This window comes from Triplophysa dalaica, chromosome 24 (assembly GCF_015846415.1).
Source record: "Triplophysa dalaica isolate WHDGS20190420 chromosome 24, ASM1584641v1, whole genome shotgun sequence".
Lineage (NCBI taxonomy): Eukaryota > Metazoa > Chordata > Actinopteri > Cypriniformes > Nemacheilidae > Triplophysa > Triplophysa dalaica.
In genome coordinates this window covers 3,120,001-3,133,742 of record NC_079565.1, presented here as the reverse complement: position 1 = coordinate 3,133,742, position 13,742 = coordinate 3,120,001, and the positions used below count along the sequence as shown (strand labels likewise).

Below are 13,742 nucleotides of genomic sequence, written 5' to 3'. Positions count from 1 at the left end.
GATGATTGTTGTTAAAGTTATCTAGTTACAAATAATAACATATGTTCAGTCGATAGCAATAAAATAAACGTAAATAACATTATCCAAAGTGAAAAGATTTATTTTAATGTGGAGACAGGTTATTTGCATGAAGTCAAAATTGAATGAATAAAAGAGTTGATAAATGAGCAGGGACAGCCAAACACACACTTAAAAAATGACATAGAAAAATCGGTCAAAGGCCATTTGTTCTGTATTTATTGCACACTACTGTTTAAAGGCGCTTGGCTCGACTTATGTCCGTGCACAGTCCACACTTACTGCTGATTGGCTACAAGCGTAATTCAGAGATCAGACAGCCTGTCTTTAATTCTTTGTAGTGTTTAAATATAATTTTACAGTAGCACATTTATATTTAAACATCTTCATGGAATTACAAATGTTAAAAAAGATGCAAGAAATGCATATGAATCTAATTTATAGTTTGAGATTTACAGAAGTTAAGTCAGTGACTCAGATTCATGTTGTCTGCTGATCATGTGTGTTTATGGATCATATTTGAGTTGCTGATGTCAGTCAGGATGTTCAGAGCTCTTCTGAATGATGGTGATCCCGTCCATATCCAACTCCACTGAATGAACACTGAATAGACCAATGCTCTGAGAGAACAAGAAATGACCAACACAATTAAATACATTACATTACACAGCTTAACCAAATAAGCTACAACTTACACATCACATTTTCAGATTTACCTTCACTTAAAACACATCACATTTTCTTGTCCTGGAGACTTTGTACCTGCTTCTCTCACTCACCTGTATGTTGCTGAGAACTTCTCTCACTCTTTCTTTCTGTTGAGGTTCACGTGTGAGCAAGAAGAGAAATCCTCCTCCTCCTGCTCCAGCAAGACTCTGTCCTAAGATCAGAGGTCGAAGTTCATTCATCATCATCCTCACAGCTGCTGGTTCACAGCCCGGAGCCATTAGCTTCTTCTGCTGCCAGTATCTGTCCATACAGACCCCCAATTTGGAGAGAGACCCTGATACAAAGACATCAAAGTAACCGCAAAGATGATTTATTATTGCACATGTGTACTTAGATCCTGACTATATCTTCTTTTAGGGATGACCTCATTCGTAGAGTTTAAAAAACGGTGGACTCTGACCTTGTCTGCAGGCTTCAGCACACTCTTCTGCATTGGTCACCAGCTGTTCTGCGTTCTGTACGATGGAGGGTAATCGAGCGTACCAGCTACGCACCACATCCTGCATACACAGTAACCTTAATAATAATCAACATAATGAAAGTGTAAATGGATGATCATTCGCTCACCTCATACCTGCAGAAGATTCCGTGCCAAACGCGTCTTTCCGGTGTAAACCAGCAGGAGATGCTGCTGCAGGACAGACAGGAAGTCTTGAGATAGAGCGAGCTGTTCTACTTCAACTCTCAGAGGCAACTGAGCCGCGGATCGAGCGATCTTCACTCCTCCAAACAAACCGCCAACCTGATCCTGCCATCCACCACCTACATCACAAAAAGTAACAACATTTCCAACCACTCCCTCTGTCTTCTATTGGTTAACCCAATGTGGTAACGTTTTAACTTTGAGGTAACCAAGATCACATTCTCAAATATCCTCACGCAGTCTCTCATACCAGTGGTTAGTATTTGCTCCAGATAAAGCACATCATGAATGAGAGACGTTGTGTCGTAGCTCCGTCCTGTACATCTGTACACAGCAGCAAGAGCCGCACCTGCCAGGATACTGCTGGTGCCTACAAACACACAAATTCAAACATAGATTATTGAAATTTTCATCCAATAATGCAACTCTGGGTTTGCAGAAAGCGGGAATGGATCGGGATATTAAGAACCCTTCAACTTGAGATGTTATTCACTCACCGAGACCGGATCCATGTGGCAGTGTAGACCAGCTGCGCAGCTCCAGTCCTCCACCCCAGCGCTGTAACAGCTGATCTTTCAGTGAGAGAGGAGACGATACACACACCGCATCACTGCACACACACACTGCTTTCAGCAGAGCACCTACAACACAAACATGGGATTAGTGATAAACAAAATTCTTGTACATAATTTTAATTCCTAAACAACACATCATCTCACCAGGAGCATGTGGTTGGCAATAGTCTTCCAGGTCTGTCGAGAACCTCACAGAGTGTTTCTGTGGTAATACTGCAGTCTGGTTCTCCGCTGGTGCAGACCAACAGCAGATGAGGTTCTGGAATGCGTCGAACTCGTGCTCCGATTGGCCGTTTGCCATCAACCTTGATGGCCACGTTGACCACCAATCCACCATGCTCAAACGCAATAGGAGGAGTGTCACTCCAACCACCTGATATTATTTATTCAATAATATATATTTATGATGATTATTCAAAATGTATCTATTAAAATCCATTTAATCCAAATGTTGAGTTTAAGAATTTTTTAAGGTTTTTATTGCCGTACATGCCGTTGCTTGGAGGTGACTAAATATGCATGTATTCCTGAGAGTTAAGTGTAATTTAAAGGGGTGGTTTCCCAGATAGGGATTAAGACTAGTCCTAGTCCTAGACTAAAATAAATGTTAGGGCTGTCTAAATTGAAAACATAAAACTTAAAATACATAAGTGTCTTTGTGTTATCTCAGGATACACACCGGTATTGCTTTTTGTAAGGCATGTTTCTAAAAACTAGTTTGTCTAATTAGATTTTTGCCTTTAAAGTGGGAATTCACCCTAAAACATACACATCCCATGCTACCAACTAGCAATGGCAAATCAAAGATAAGAAAAGGTAAAACCTAAACTGTTTAAATCAGAAACACATAGGACACGACACAAGTGAACTGAGTTTAAAAAACTCCTTTTATGTGTTTGTTGTTCTCACCTGACAGATCCAGTCGAGCAGGACACTCCACTTCTTGCCATTCACCCATGGGTGGCATCTCGCCTTGAGCAATGAACACAAACTTACGAGCTGACATCACCGCCTTTCGCAGCAGTATCTGCCCCGCCCCCTCATAATGCCTGGCAGCTCTCACCAGCAGATCTGGCCTGAAGACAGCAACAACAACAATCACATAAAGGGATAGTTCACCCCAAAATAAACATTTATCTCGAAGAAGATATTTTGAGAAATGTAATCTTTGGTTTTGTGTCCATATAATAGAAGGCAATGGGGGTCTATGTTGTTTGGTTACCAACATTCCTAACATTTTTCGAATAATCTTTTGTGTCGTGCAGAAGAATGAAAGTCAAAAAGGGAAGTAATCACATGATGCTGAGTGAATGATTTTCATTTTGGGGTGAAGCTTTGACCTGCTGATCCAACGGTTTCTTTGCTCGGCCAGTTCTTGCACACCTGCAGGTAAGTTTGCATCTTCAAGGAGTTTAAAAGCAGTAGCCCATAAAGGATTTGCAGCCGGCCCGCTCCGCAAACCCCCTTTACCCTCTCCTGCCAGACACCCGAGAACATCTGCGATGCAGGCGAGACAACGTGCAGCTATGCCCAGGTCACCACTGCTGCCTGCAGCCACTGAAAAAAAAACAAAGAAAACTCTCAATACCTTCACAAACCAACATATGCAAAACCCTGAAGATGATTCTCACCCGAGTCCAGCGTGCGCAGTAGCTCCTCATGTTGGCCGGCCAACACTGCTGCTCTAAAGAACGATAGCAAACTGAGATCTGTATGACCCTGCAAAGTGTCAACGACTCTTTTTCGACCCATGCAGAAGAACAGTTCTTCTCTCCAGCGCAGCTCCATCTGCTGGTCAGTCAGGATGAGAATATCTCTGAGTGAAAGCCTCCAGGCTTCTCTCCAGTTTTTTAGTTGACCAGGACCCCCCAACAGCCAACTGAGACCCTCCAGTCCGACGGGTCCTGAATGAGGCATGAACACCGGGAACAATCGCGCATCCAGGAGACAGCAGGACTTTGTCTTCTCAGGTCCCCAAAGGTCCAGAGGCCTTAAATCGGATTGAAATTTGATTGGTTAAATTGCAAACACAAAACTTGACATTTTATTACATTTATGCATTTTTCAGATGCGTTTAAAATTCGTTTTATTTTTAAGCAACAATTATAGATTTGTGTACATTATTTGTATAGGTTTTTAGCAGTATGCGTCTTCCCTGGAAAGACTTTTGTGAGACCTTCTGGTAAAAAGATATGAAGGAAGACTTATTCTTACAGTATTCCAGTCCGACTGTAAAACTCGCTCCATTTGTGATTGAGGAATGAAGCAGTGACATCATCATCGTGAGCCTGTGTTGACATAAAAATCTCTCTTAGCTTTGATTCTTTCAACAAACATGTGCTTTTGCATTAGAGAAACCGTCTATAGACTCACCTCTAAAATGTCATGAGCTCCAAAAACAGTGTACACTGTTATCTTCATCTCTCCGAGCATCACTCTGTGTCCCTGAATGATGATGTCATTAGACAGAGGTAGACGCTGGATGCAAGGTGATGAGAGCAGATCCAGCCCTGCCAGCAGACACCCAGAAGGCACCTGAACTGGACCCTTTAACAAAAATTTGAAACGTTGTACAAAACTTTGTTCTTTGTGTATGTTCATCACTGAACAAATGATTGATGAGTTTGAACTCTCCAGACCTGTAAATGGCAGTGCTGTATGATAGCTCCTGTTGATAAAAGAACATCTCCTTCCAACACGCTGTTGATCACTTTACTTCCCTCTGCCACAGACTTTACGTTCTGCATAAAGAAGAATGCTTTAGAAAAGAAATGATAAGCGACATCAAAATAATACGAGTGCGACACCAAATGACAATCACAATTCCCACCTGAACATGAGAGAGAATCATCGTCTCAGATCTGGATTCGGTGAGTCGAACAACATGTTCTCTGCCCGATTGAGTCAAATAGTCATAGCGGCCCTCTGGAATATACACTGCAAATAAAAACAAAGTCTATGTTCACACTCTCTCCAAATAGGGAGGCACAAATATCATTTTATTTGTCCAATTTTAACTATTTACCACAATTCTGTGCAAGCCTGACAAAAACTTTACTTTGGCAAATTTAATTTAACGCGCAACTGACGATTCAATAAAATAAATGACTCTGAGTTCTAGTATGATATCGAAACATTTTGATCAAAATTTTAAAAAATAATCTGAAATTCAAGTAATAGTAACATTCAAAAAATGAGTATGTTACAATATTGTAGAAAAATGAGCAAATAAATGTCGGTGTCCAATACATTGTTGAATGAATAAACTGACTAGTTCATTTGGTGGTTAAAATTCTGTCATCATTCACTCACCCTCTTGTCATTTCAAACCTTTATGATTTACTTTCTTCAGCAGAACACAAAAGAAGATATTTTGAAGAAAGTTGGTCACCGCACAGCACTTAACCAATGCAAATGAATGGGTTCCAGTTAACAACTTTTTCAAAATATCTTCTTTTGTGTTCTGCAGAAGAAATAAACTCATACAGTTTTGAAATGAGGCAAGTAAATGATGACAGAAATTTTTTTGAGTGTACTATCCCTTTAAATGTGACCATGTGTCCTATGGTGTGAGGCAAAAATGTAGAAAAAATTGCATAAGAGAGATTTATCTTTTGTATTATAAATTAAATATTAATAATGTAATTAATGTATCATGAACAGTTTGTTTTGTACATTTTTGCTATTTCACAACAGAGGACACATGGACTCACATTTAATTGTTAAGTACCCATTTGCAGTATACAACAACAAACTATACAGCACTGAGTACTGTATCCCACAATGCAATGCACTCGAAGCAGAACGAGAAAAGCATACACATAGATATTGAGGCTCCTCTTAGAGTTCTCCACAGCACAGCACGGCCGCTTCTCACTACTGCCCCCTGATGTCCAGAGGGGGAAGTGCAGCCTGGTCTCTCTCCATTAATAAACTCATCCTCTGTCAGATCAGAGCAAAGGCACATCAGGATATCCAGGAAGAGAGATATCTGCAAGCAAAAATGAAGAAAAGTTGAAAGGTTGAGACAAACCAAGAAAGAGAGCTATAGGGTCTGTTTACCTCAAGAGGTGGAGCTCCAGAGTCCATGCCGAGATAAGTGCAGCCATCCAACGGTGACGTAACATGAGTTTGTAAGAGTCTCTCTGCAACCGCCTTGGAGAAGAACACAGGCCCTGAGACCTGAAGACACACAGACACGTTAGATTATGAAGCCCCAACATCATTTTTAAACCATTTCATTTTTTAAGTAAACAAGACGCATGTATCGTATTCATACCAATGGCAACTTCCCATCGGGCATTGCGGCACACATGATCTTGTCCTTCGAACCCTTATAGATGATGTTGCGCACTCTGGCCTGTAAAATCAATTATTAAAGATATCAAAAACATCGACTGATGTCATCAAAAATGTACCTTATTTCCCAAAATGCACCTCTTTATCTGCAAAATACACGCCGTGTTGAACAGCAAAGGAATCATCACCCGGCAACGCAACAACTCGGACACCAGAGAACCCGTCCCATGAAATTACTGCAGAGAGAGCGAGATTAAAACGATCTGTCTAGCCGCAAAATCTCATCATCTCACAAGAAAGTAACCGTTAAACTTTATGACATTTTGTGTTTTTCTAGCAACAAATCCATTGTTTCAATACACTTTGAATGTGAATAAAAGCAGATGTTAGCATTTAAGCAAAAATATGATCATACTAAAATGGTTCATAGTTTATAAACAATTTATAGTTAGCTCACACTGTCGTGTTGGAATATTTAGGATCATATCAGTGCTGCAGACCCAAACACCTGGCGGGGACCCGACGCAAATCTGATAAACACAAAAATATTAAAATAGAGCCTCAGAAAGTGTGTGTGCACGAATCAATTTGTGTTTATATTCAGTAGTTGTGTTGTACCAACCTTCGTGGACAAACAATCTAACAGCAGATCTAAGCAGCAAACCGGTCCTTCTACAGATGCTGATCTTTGTACAGGCATCCAGCAGAAAGCCCTGCTACAGCCATCCCATGGAAAATCTCTACCCTGAAAACACACACACGCCTGTCAGAACAGGTTTGACGATCATATTTACCTATAAAGTAGATTTCATTACCAACCGTGTGTAAGATGAGAATACGAGCATCGTCCAGAACATCAGCATTTACCACCTAAACACAAACAAACACTCTAAATTGAAATATGTTTATGTTTTTATCTGTACTAGAAAGCATCAAATGTTTGCCGAGTAGTAAGTTTTAAAAGTTTCATCAAATATGATCCTACTTGACAAAAATAAATGTAAAGTGGTGTTTATACAGCATGATTATGTTTATTTATGGATCCCTAAAGGGCGTTCACCACAAAATAAATATTCTGTCATCATTCTCACTCATTATTATAACCAGTGTTGGGTGTAACTAGTTACTAAATAATTAGTTACTGTAATTAAATTACTTTCCCCTTGAAAAAGTAAAGTAAGTGATTACTCTAGTTCTTTCAGTAATTTAATTAGAGTTACTTCTGATGTAATTGAACTTAATAGTGTGTAATATATTCAATAGTTGAAATGACATCAAAATGATAAGTCTAACTTTAAAATGTATGCTTTAATATATCCATCTCACATTTGTAATACTTTGGTCAGTTAATAAAAATAATTAAGTAGTTATTTATTTGAATTAATTAAATAAGTTTCTGTCCTTGAATCTTAATCAAGGTTGATGTAGGACATGGATGTAATAAGTAATAAGTTGTTAAATACTTTATAGGACAGAGTGATTTTCTACAGTAATCTAATTACATTATTCAATGTGTAATAAGTAACTACTAACTAATTACTTTTTCAGAGTAACTTACCCAACACTGATTGTAACCCTGTATAACTTTCTTTCTTCTGCAACACAATTTTTGTTTAAAGAATGTTGGTAACCAAAAACGTGGGTCTCCATTGACTTCTATTGTATGGACACAAAACCAACGCAAGTGAATGGAGACCAACGGTTTTCTTTTACCAACAAAATCTCTTCTTTTGTGTTGTGGAGAGAAAAAAAAGTCTTCATTTTCATTCTGGGGTGAACTTTAGTTGCAATCAAGGTATGCATTGGCTGTCCTGCACACATTCTTTACGATTTAAGAGTTCCTGCTATTTAAACTGTCTGAACACATACAGCATATCACTGCAATGTAAACCTTACACTATATCCAGCTCTAGCACTCAGGTGTTCAGCAGCCACCAGCAGGGCGTTCAGTGTTGCCCCGCCGCTGCCCAGCCGGGCGTGAGGGTCAGGAACAGTGAGCAGGAGAGCTCCAGATGGAAGAACACCGCGCTTCTGTCTCACTTCCAACTCTGAAACGAACAAACATACATATGACTCTATACTTTAATGGCAATCTTTAAATGCCAGGTAATAAGTGTTTTGAATGGGTTGAATGGTACAGTATGGAGCACATTTACACATGAAACATGGTATTTAAACACATTACGCACACTGTTAACATACAGTAGTACAAGTAAAAACCATCAAATCCAATTATGGTATCAGATGTTATTACAATGGTGTTGTGTGATACCAAACTCATACCACGGTATTAGCATGCTTGTCTCAGAACTTACCGCGGTATTAATGTGTGACTATATTAACTATTAATATTTAAGTATAAAAACATGTTTGCTAGCATCTACACATTTGTCTCATAATGTTCAATAAAACTAATTTAATGTAACGCTAAGTTCATGGGAAAACAAATGCACGTTTTAATACATCTGCACGCACAGTGGATATAAAAAATGATGAACTCACCTCTCTGGAAAGCATAAACACTGTCTTTATGTTGACATGTCAGCACAATAACCGTCCAGTTCATAAACACTTTATCTTCCATTTTGCACTTGAATTTCACATTTGACAGATGAACCGGCGAAGTCAAAGACGCGTAAATCTGGTTCATTAGATTAACAACATTGATGACGAATTACATCGTTCATACTGTACGATTTCCAATAGAGGAAATCAAAACTTCCGGACTACAAATTGCAACGCCCACTGGTTAATGTAGTTTAATAACGACAATAGTTTAAATCTGAACGGACGCCTTTGGTGAGTTTTATGATTAATCAAATATCATCGCTTCACAAGGTTTCTAAACTTAATTAAAACGTAAAATAACAAAATATTTCAAATAATAAAATGTGCAGCAATGGTGAACATTAACCAGAATAAGCAACAGTTTTAAAAACACATCCAAACAGATTTAATACAAATATAGTTGTCAGAGATTGAGAAAATACTGTTGATGTCAAGAATGAATGAACGTTGTTTATTTTTCTGTATTATTTTGAGTACCATTCTGAGCTATTATTTGCAAAAGCTGGAGATCCTTCAGAATTTATCTTTTATTATTTTTCCACACATTGCATTTCCATTATCACCCACATGTCAATGTTCTTCCGCATGAATGTTTTCTCTAGACTGCGGCTGGTTCTCTTATAATAATAAACCATATCAGAGGTTTAAAACATGGCAGGGAAAAACAATCCCTTTATTTACTGAAAACAATATAAAATATGACCTTTCATATTTCTCATTTGACATGATTACATAAACCACTACAAGAGGCTGACAAATGGTCTCACTACATCATCTGTAAAGCGAGAAACTATATGATCATAATTCGAATGAGAACATGTACTATTTGGACGTTGACCTTCACAATAAAATCAAAATCTGACCCCTAACCACCTTCAGTAACAACATACGAGACATCGGAGGCGTCGGCACTGAAGTAGAACTACACGTTTACATTCACAGTAAGATTATTATAGCGTTGATATATCATATCAAGTTTTTTTGGACTCGCACATCATTGGAACACAGACACACGTTAGCAAAACACAACATCACACAACCTACCCACTGTGACGTACTTCAGCAGCTATACAATAACAGCATTAGCTTATTTGACCCAAACATGACAGGTGTTTGGTACTGTGAGGTTATCCTGCGAACAAACAAAACAAAGCATGACTACAAGCATCAGCGAGTTGAGCGTTGCGGCCGTTTGGTTTGATGCATGCAAAAACAACGTCAGAAACTTTGTCAAGTTGTTAGAATTTGGTCCAGTTATGGCACTGATCCATCTTGAAGCAGATCAGAAAGATTGTCTGCTCTTAGTGCATGAGGTGCTCTCTTCACAGGCACGCTCATCTCAAAGGAAACTAAATTAATAGTCATATTCTTAAGTGCTTTTTAAATAGTACTGCATCTCACATGCGAGGTCGTGATGTTGGTCCTAAAATTCCTGCGAAACAGACAAATGTACTGCCCATTAATTTATTCTTTCCCTTAACTGAAACGTACAGGACAGAAAAAATAAGAATTGTTAAATTCACTGTTGGCTTTGTGTATACCACTTTCAGTTGACTGCATAGTGTTACAAAATAGTGTTGATATACGTCTAACATAGCACCAAATCAAAGATAAACCCAACACCGCCATGACCGTGGAACCTGAACTTAAACGTCTCACCTATCTAACAGCTAGATTTTTAATCTAAATACACACCGAATTAGAAGAAAATGATTTGTTTGTTTGGCTCATTCGGATGCAGCCCAACACACACCGTGAGCGTTGGTACGACCTGAACGGAGGTTACAAATAACACACACATTTACACACAAACGTGTCCAGACGTGATGTGCAGTACAAAGCAGTCCATGCGTCCGGCGGGACGAATTCACAACTTCCTGTGTCGGACTGTGTCCATGTTGCCGTTTAGTTTGCTGCGGCCGGATGCGGCCGAGCTTGCGGTGTTGCTGTCGCCATTTCCAGGGGCTCTTTCCCTCTCTGTGGACCCTTCCTGCCGACGACGGCATGTTTCTTTGTATCGTAGCGTGATGTCACTGTTAACGCAAAGAACTGTCAGTTAAAACACACAAACTCGTGCAGTCTTTTCTGACGACTGTATGAACGGTCGTTACCGAATAAAGAATCGCCAAAGGGTCCAAATGAGAATGAGGACGATTCCGAGTATCCAGCATTGAGTGACGAAGAAGGGGATTGGCAGCATGATGGTTTTGGGATCATATTTGACCACAATCAGAAACTCTGTTACAGTGATGGTAGCCACGATCCACGCCTGCTGCCCCAATTTCCTATGGAATTTCCTAAAATCCAAACGACATGTTTAAATGGAGCTACTGTGAGAAGATTTTGTTACAAGTGAGCTGCCTACCTAATAGTACACTGTGTGTATCCTTTGCGAATAATATAAATCCCTATTTATTTATTTAAAATAAACAACAAAACATGTCATAAATATTAATTCTGCCTATCAAAGATTTGTCAGATTAGACCTGGTTGCTGTCTATGTAGACAACAGACAGCTCACTGTGGTTTTAAACAGAGCTCTAAATTGTACTAACGGATCGTCCATGAAGTCGTAGATCTCTCGCATGGCCACTCCACCCACGTTTACGAAGAAGACCAGCCGTAAAAGCACCAGGTAATGCTCTGGAGGCATCCACAACACAAACTTCAGATAAAACGTATTCAACTCCGCCAACAAGAACTGCAAAAGAAAGGGGAGTTTATTTAAAATCAAGTAATTCTGCAGTGATAAAATGAGGCGTGTGACTCACCATGAAAATGATGCCCAACACCGCCAACCACCGTCGCAGGCTTGATGCGGGACGCCATTCAAACTTCGCCCAGCTGTAGGGAGTGAACTGGAAAGCGATACGCTTGATTTTCCCCCTGAAACACACAATCACAGTTGTTGATTTGATTAACAGTGAATTCATGGGCTAATAAAACGTAGGATGAATAGAGTGTTTGTTAATGTACTTGTATGTTGGGATATTCCACAATCCCTGCCACTGATAGGGTTTCATGGACAGCCAGCCGAGGGTCTTCATGCCACAATAAATGCCCAAGCCATTGCACACCAACACATCCATGATCCACTGGAGCAAGACATAAATATGTTTAAATACTTTATGAGTTTGTTACTTTATTCCATGCAGGTGGGCTATGAGGTCTTCCATGTATTATTATTATTGTTGATGAACAGGGTATTAAAATTTGCCTACAACATTTCAGACCTCAAAATAAACACAGCACAGATTAACTCAATTTTGGCAGAAATTGTGTATGACATGACCTCATGAATTGACAGGGTGTGTAGGTGGTGATGTTGACTCACATGGTCCCACCAGCACTCAGAGAAGTTGGGAAGCTGATGTTCAAGGCTGTATTCCAGAAATTCGAACATCACGCTGATGATCATACACATCCACCAGTCCCTGATCACCAGGGTCTGACACACAGAGAGAAACAAAAACTCAGGAAGCTGTTGCCATGGCAATAGATGTCAAAATCATTTTGAAGAGATTCAGTTATGTAAGGAGTTAACCAACCTTAATGTACCAGCCGAGAAAATGGGCAGGAACGAACCCGTCAATTTTGTCCTGTTGATCCAAAGAAACTTTTCAAAAGAGGAAGCGTGTGACTCGTTTTCACACAAATAAATACCCACAAAGACTGACTCTATTGATGTATGTAACAAAATGTTTACCCAGATATTGTGGTAGGGGTCTGCAGCATTTCCAGGATCATAAATGAGGCAGTTTCCTCCATAGTCTCTTTCTGGTAGCGGGACGCCTAATTTTGGGTCGATGTATTTCATGAACTGTCTTCCATCATGTACGGTCTACAACAAAAAAAGTCATTAGAAATGACACCGTGTCAACAAAATGCAGTGCGTATGTTCTGAGATTAATGACAAACCTGGAAGAGGATGAAGATGAGGAAGAGCTCGTATACAACAGAGACGCACAGCCAAAAACGCCAGTATGCTGCAGACAAACATACAAATTATCAAGTTAGAATTTGAGCTACGGTTCAACTACGGTTCACCTGTGCTCTTAAAGTCAAAAGAAACTCTCTCACCACTTCACTTCCTGTGAGGTATTAGCCAAGACGGCACATTCACTAACCCAATGCAAATCATGCTTATGGAAATTGTTCCTCCAGTCAGTTGGAATAAGAAGGAACCAGATCATTTTTGTTCTAAAGAATGTGTGATTTTTTTTGCTGTGACAGTTTGACACGGTTACAACAGTCTGTTTGCAGCTCTGTACCTCATTCTCTGTATCACTAGACTCCGTCTCTATGATCAACTCCCCAAACACTCTTTCAACCACACCCTGCCTCCCTCATTCTCTGAACAATCTCCTCTCAAACCTCTAATTAACAGGGATTGAAATTTATCACTGTTACCAGATCAACAGAAAGCTAAACTTGTGTGTATATGCATTTGTCAGGTATTGTTGCTTTTGATCAATCAATTTTTAAGTTTGCAATGAGTGACACCAGCTTGTCCAGCAGAGCCCGCATAACAACATATATGTCAAGCCAGCACAACAGAGTTTGTGTGTGTGTGTGTGTGTGTGTGTGTTAGAGGAAGCATAGTTTCTATACATAGTTGCTATGCACGCTTGTGTTGCGATTTGATATTCTTAATCCCTGTTTCCTTCTTTTCAAAGTCTAGTTCTATGTAGTGTCTGAGGAACCTTATCTATTTGTAATTTAAAGAAGTCACAAATAGATATACGGTAGTGTCCTACTTTTTTTATTCACAAATTCAATTTGACTCGACAAAGCATGACTCTCCATGCTTTATAAGCGAGAACATTCTAGGTATGTGTTCAATTATTAAACGCTTTGTTTAAAATACAACGCAGGCAGAAACAGCCAAGCAGTGTTTAGTCATGCCTCAA

General features: G+C 39.5%; 2 protein-coding genes across 2 annotated transcripts in view; both read right to left on the bottom strand.

Annotated features, from left to right (window-relative positions):
• Positions 1-25: 25 nt before the first annotated feature.
• Positions 26-8,984, bottom strand: LOC130414148 (L-fucose kinase). Its single transcript, XM_056739890.1, is given in 24 exon segments — positions 26-638; positions 798-1,021; positions 1,148-1,247; positions 1,322-1,509; positions 1,641-1,760; positions 1,888-2,031; positions 2,110-2,143; positions 2,145-2,338; positions 2,875-3,041; positions 3,306-3,522; positions 3,597-3,955; positions 4,180-4,253; positions 4,339-4,512; positions 4,605-4,706; positions 4,796-4,902; positions 5,785-5,956; positions 6,028-6,147; positions 6,245-6,325; positions 6,403-6,500; positions 6,722-6,794; positions 6,887-7,009; positions 7,084-7,134; positions 8,161-8,312; positions 8,767-8,984. Coding segments are annotated over 24 exon segments (3,309 nt in total). The 5' UTR covers positions 8,915-8,984; the 3' UTR covers positions 26-551.
• Positions 8,985-9,341: 357 nt separating this feature from the next.
• The window catches only part of ptdss2 (phosphatidylserine synthase 2), an 8,257-nt gene continuing 3,856 nt past the window's right edge, over positions 9,342-13,742 (bottom strand). Inside the window, exons 4-12 of the mRNA XM_056739891.1 lie at positions 12,751-12,818; positions 12,539-12,673; positions 12,381-12,431; positions 12,167-12,280; positions 11,809-11,927; positions 11,604-11,718; positions 11,388-11,533; positions 10,944-11,129; positions 9,342-10,865 (exon numbers count right to left, since the gene is read on the bottom strand). Coding sequence (XP_056595869.1) covers positions 10,700-10,865; positions 10,944-11,129; positions 11,388-11,533; positions 11,604-11,718; positions 11,809-11,927; positions 12,167-12,280; positions 12,381-12,431; positions 12,539-12,673; positions 12,751-12,818 — 1,100 coding nt within the window. The 3' untranslated portion in view covers positions 9,342-10,699. The remainder of the gene's footprint in view (positions 10,866-10,943; positions 11,130-11,387; positions 11,534-11,603; positions 11,719-11,808; positions 11,928-12,166; positions 12,281-12,380; positions 12,432-12,538; positions 12,674-12,750; positions 12,819-13,742) is intronic.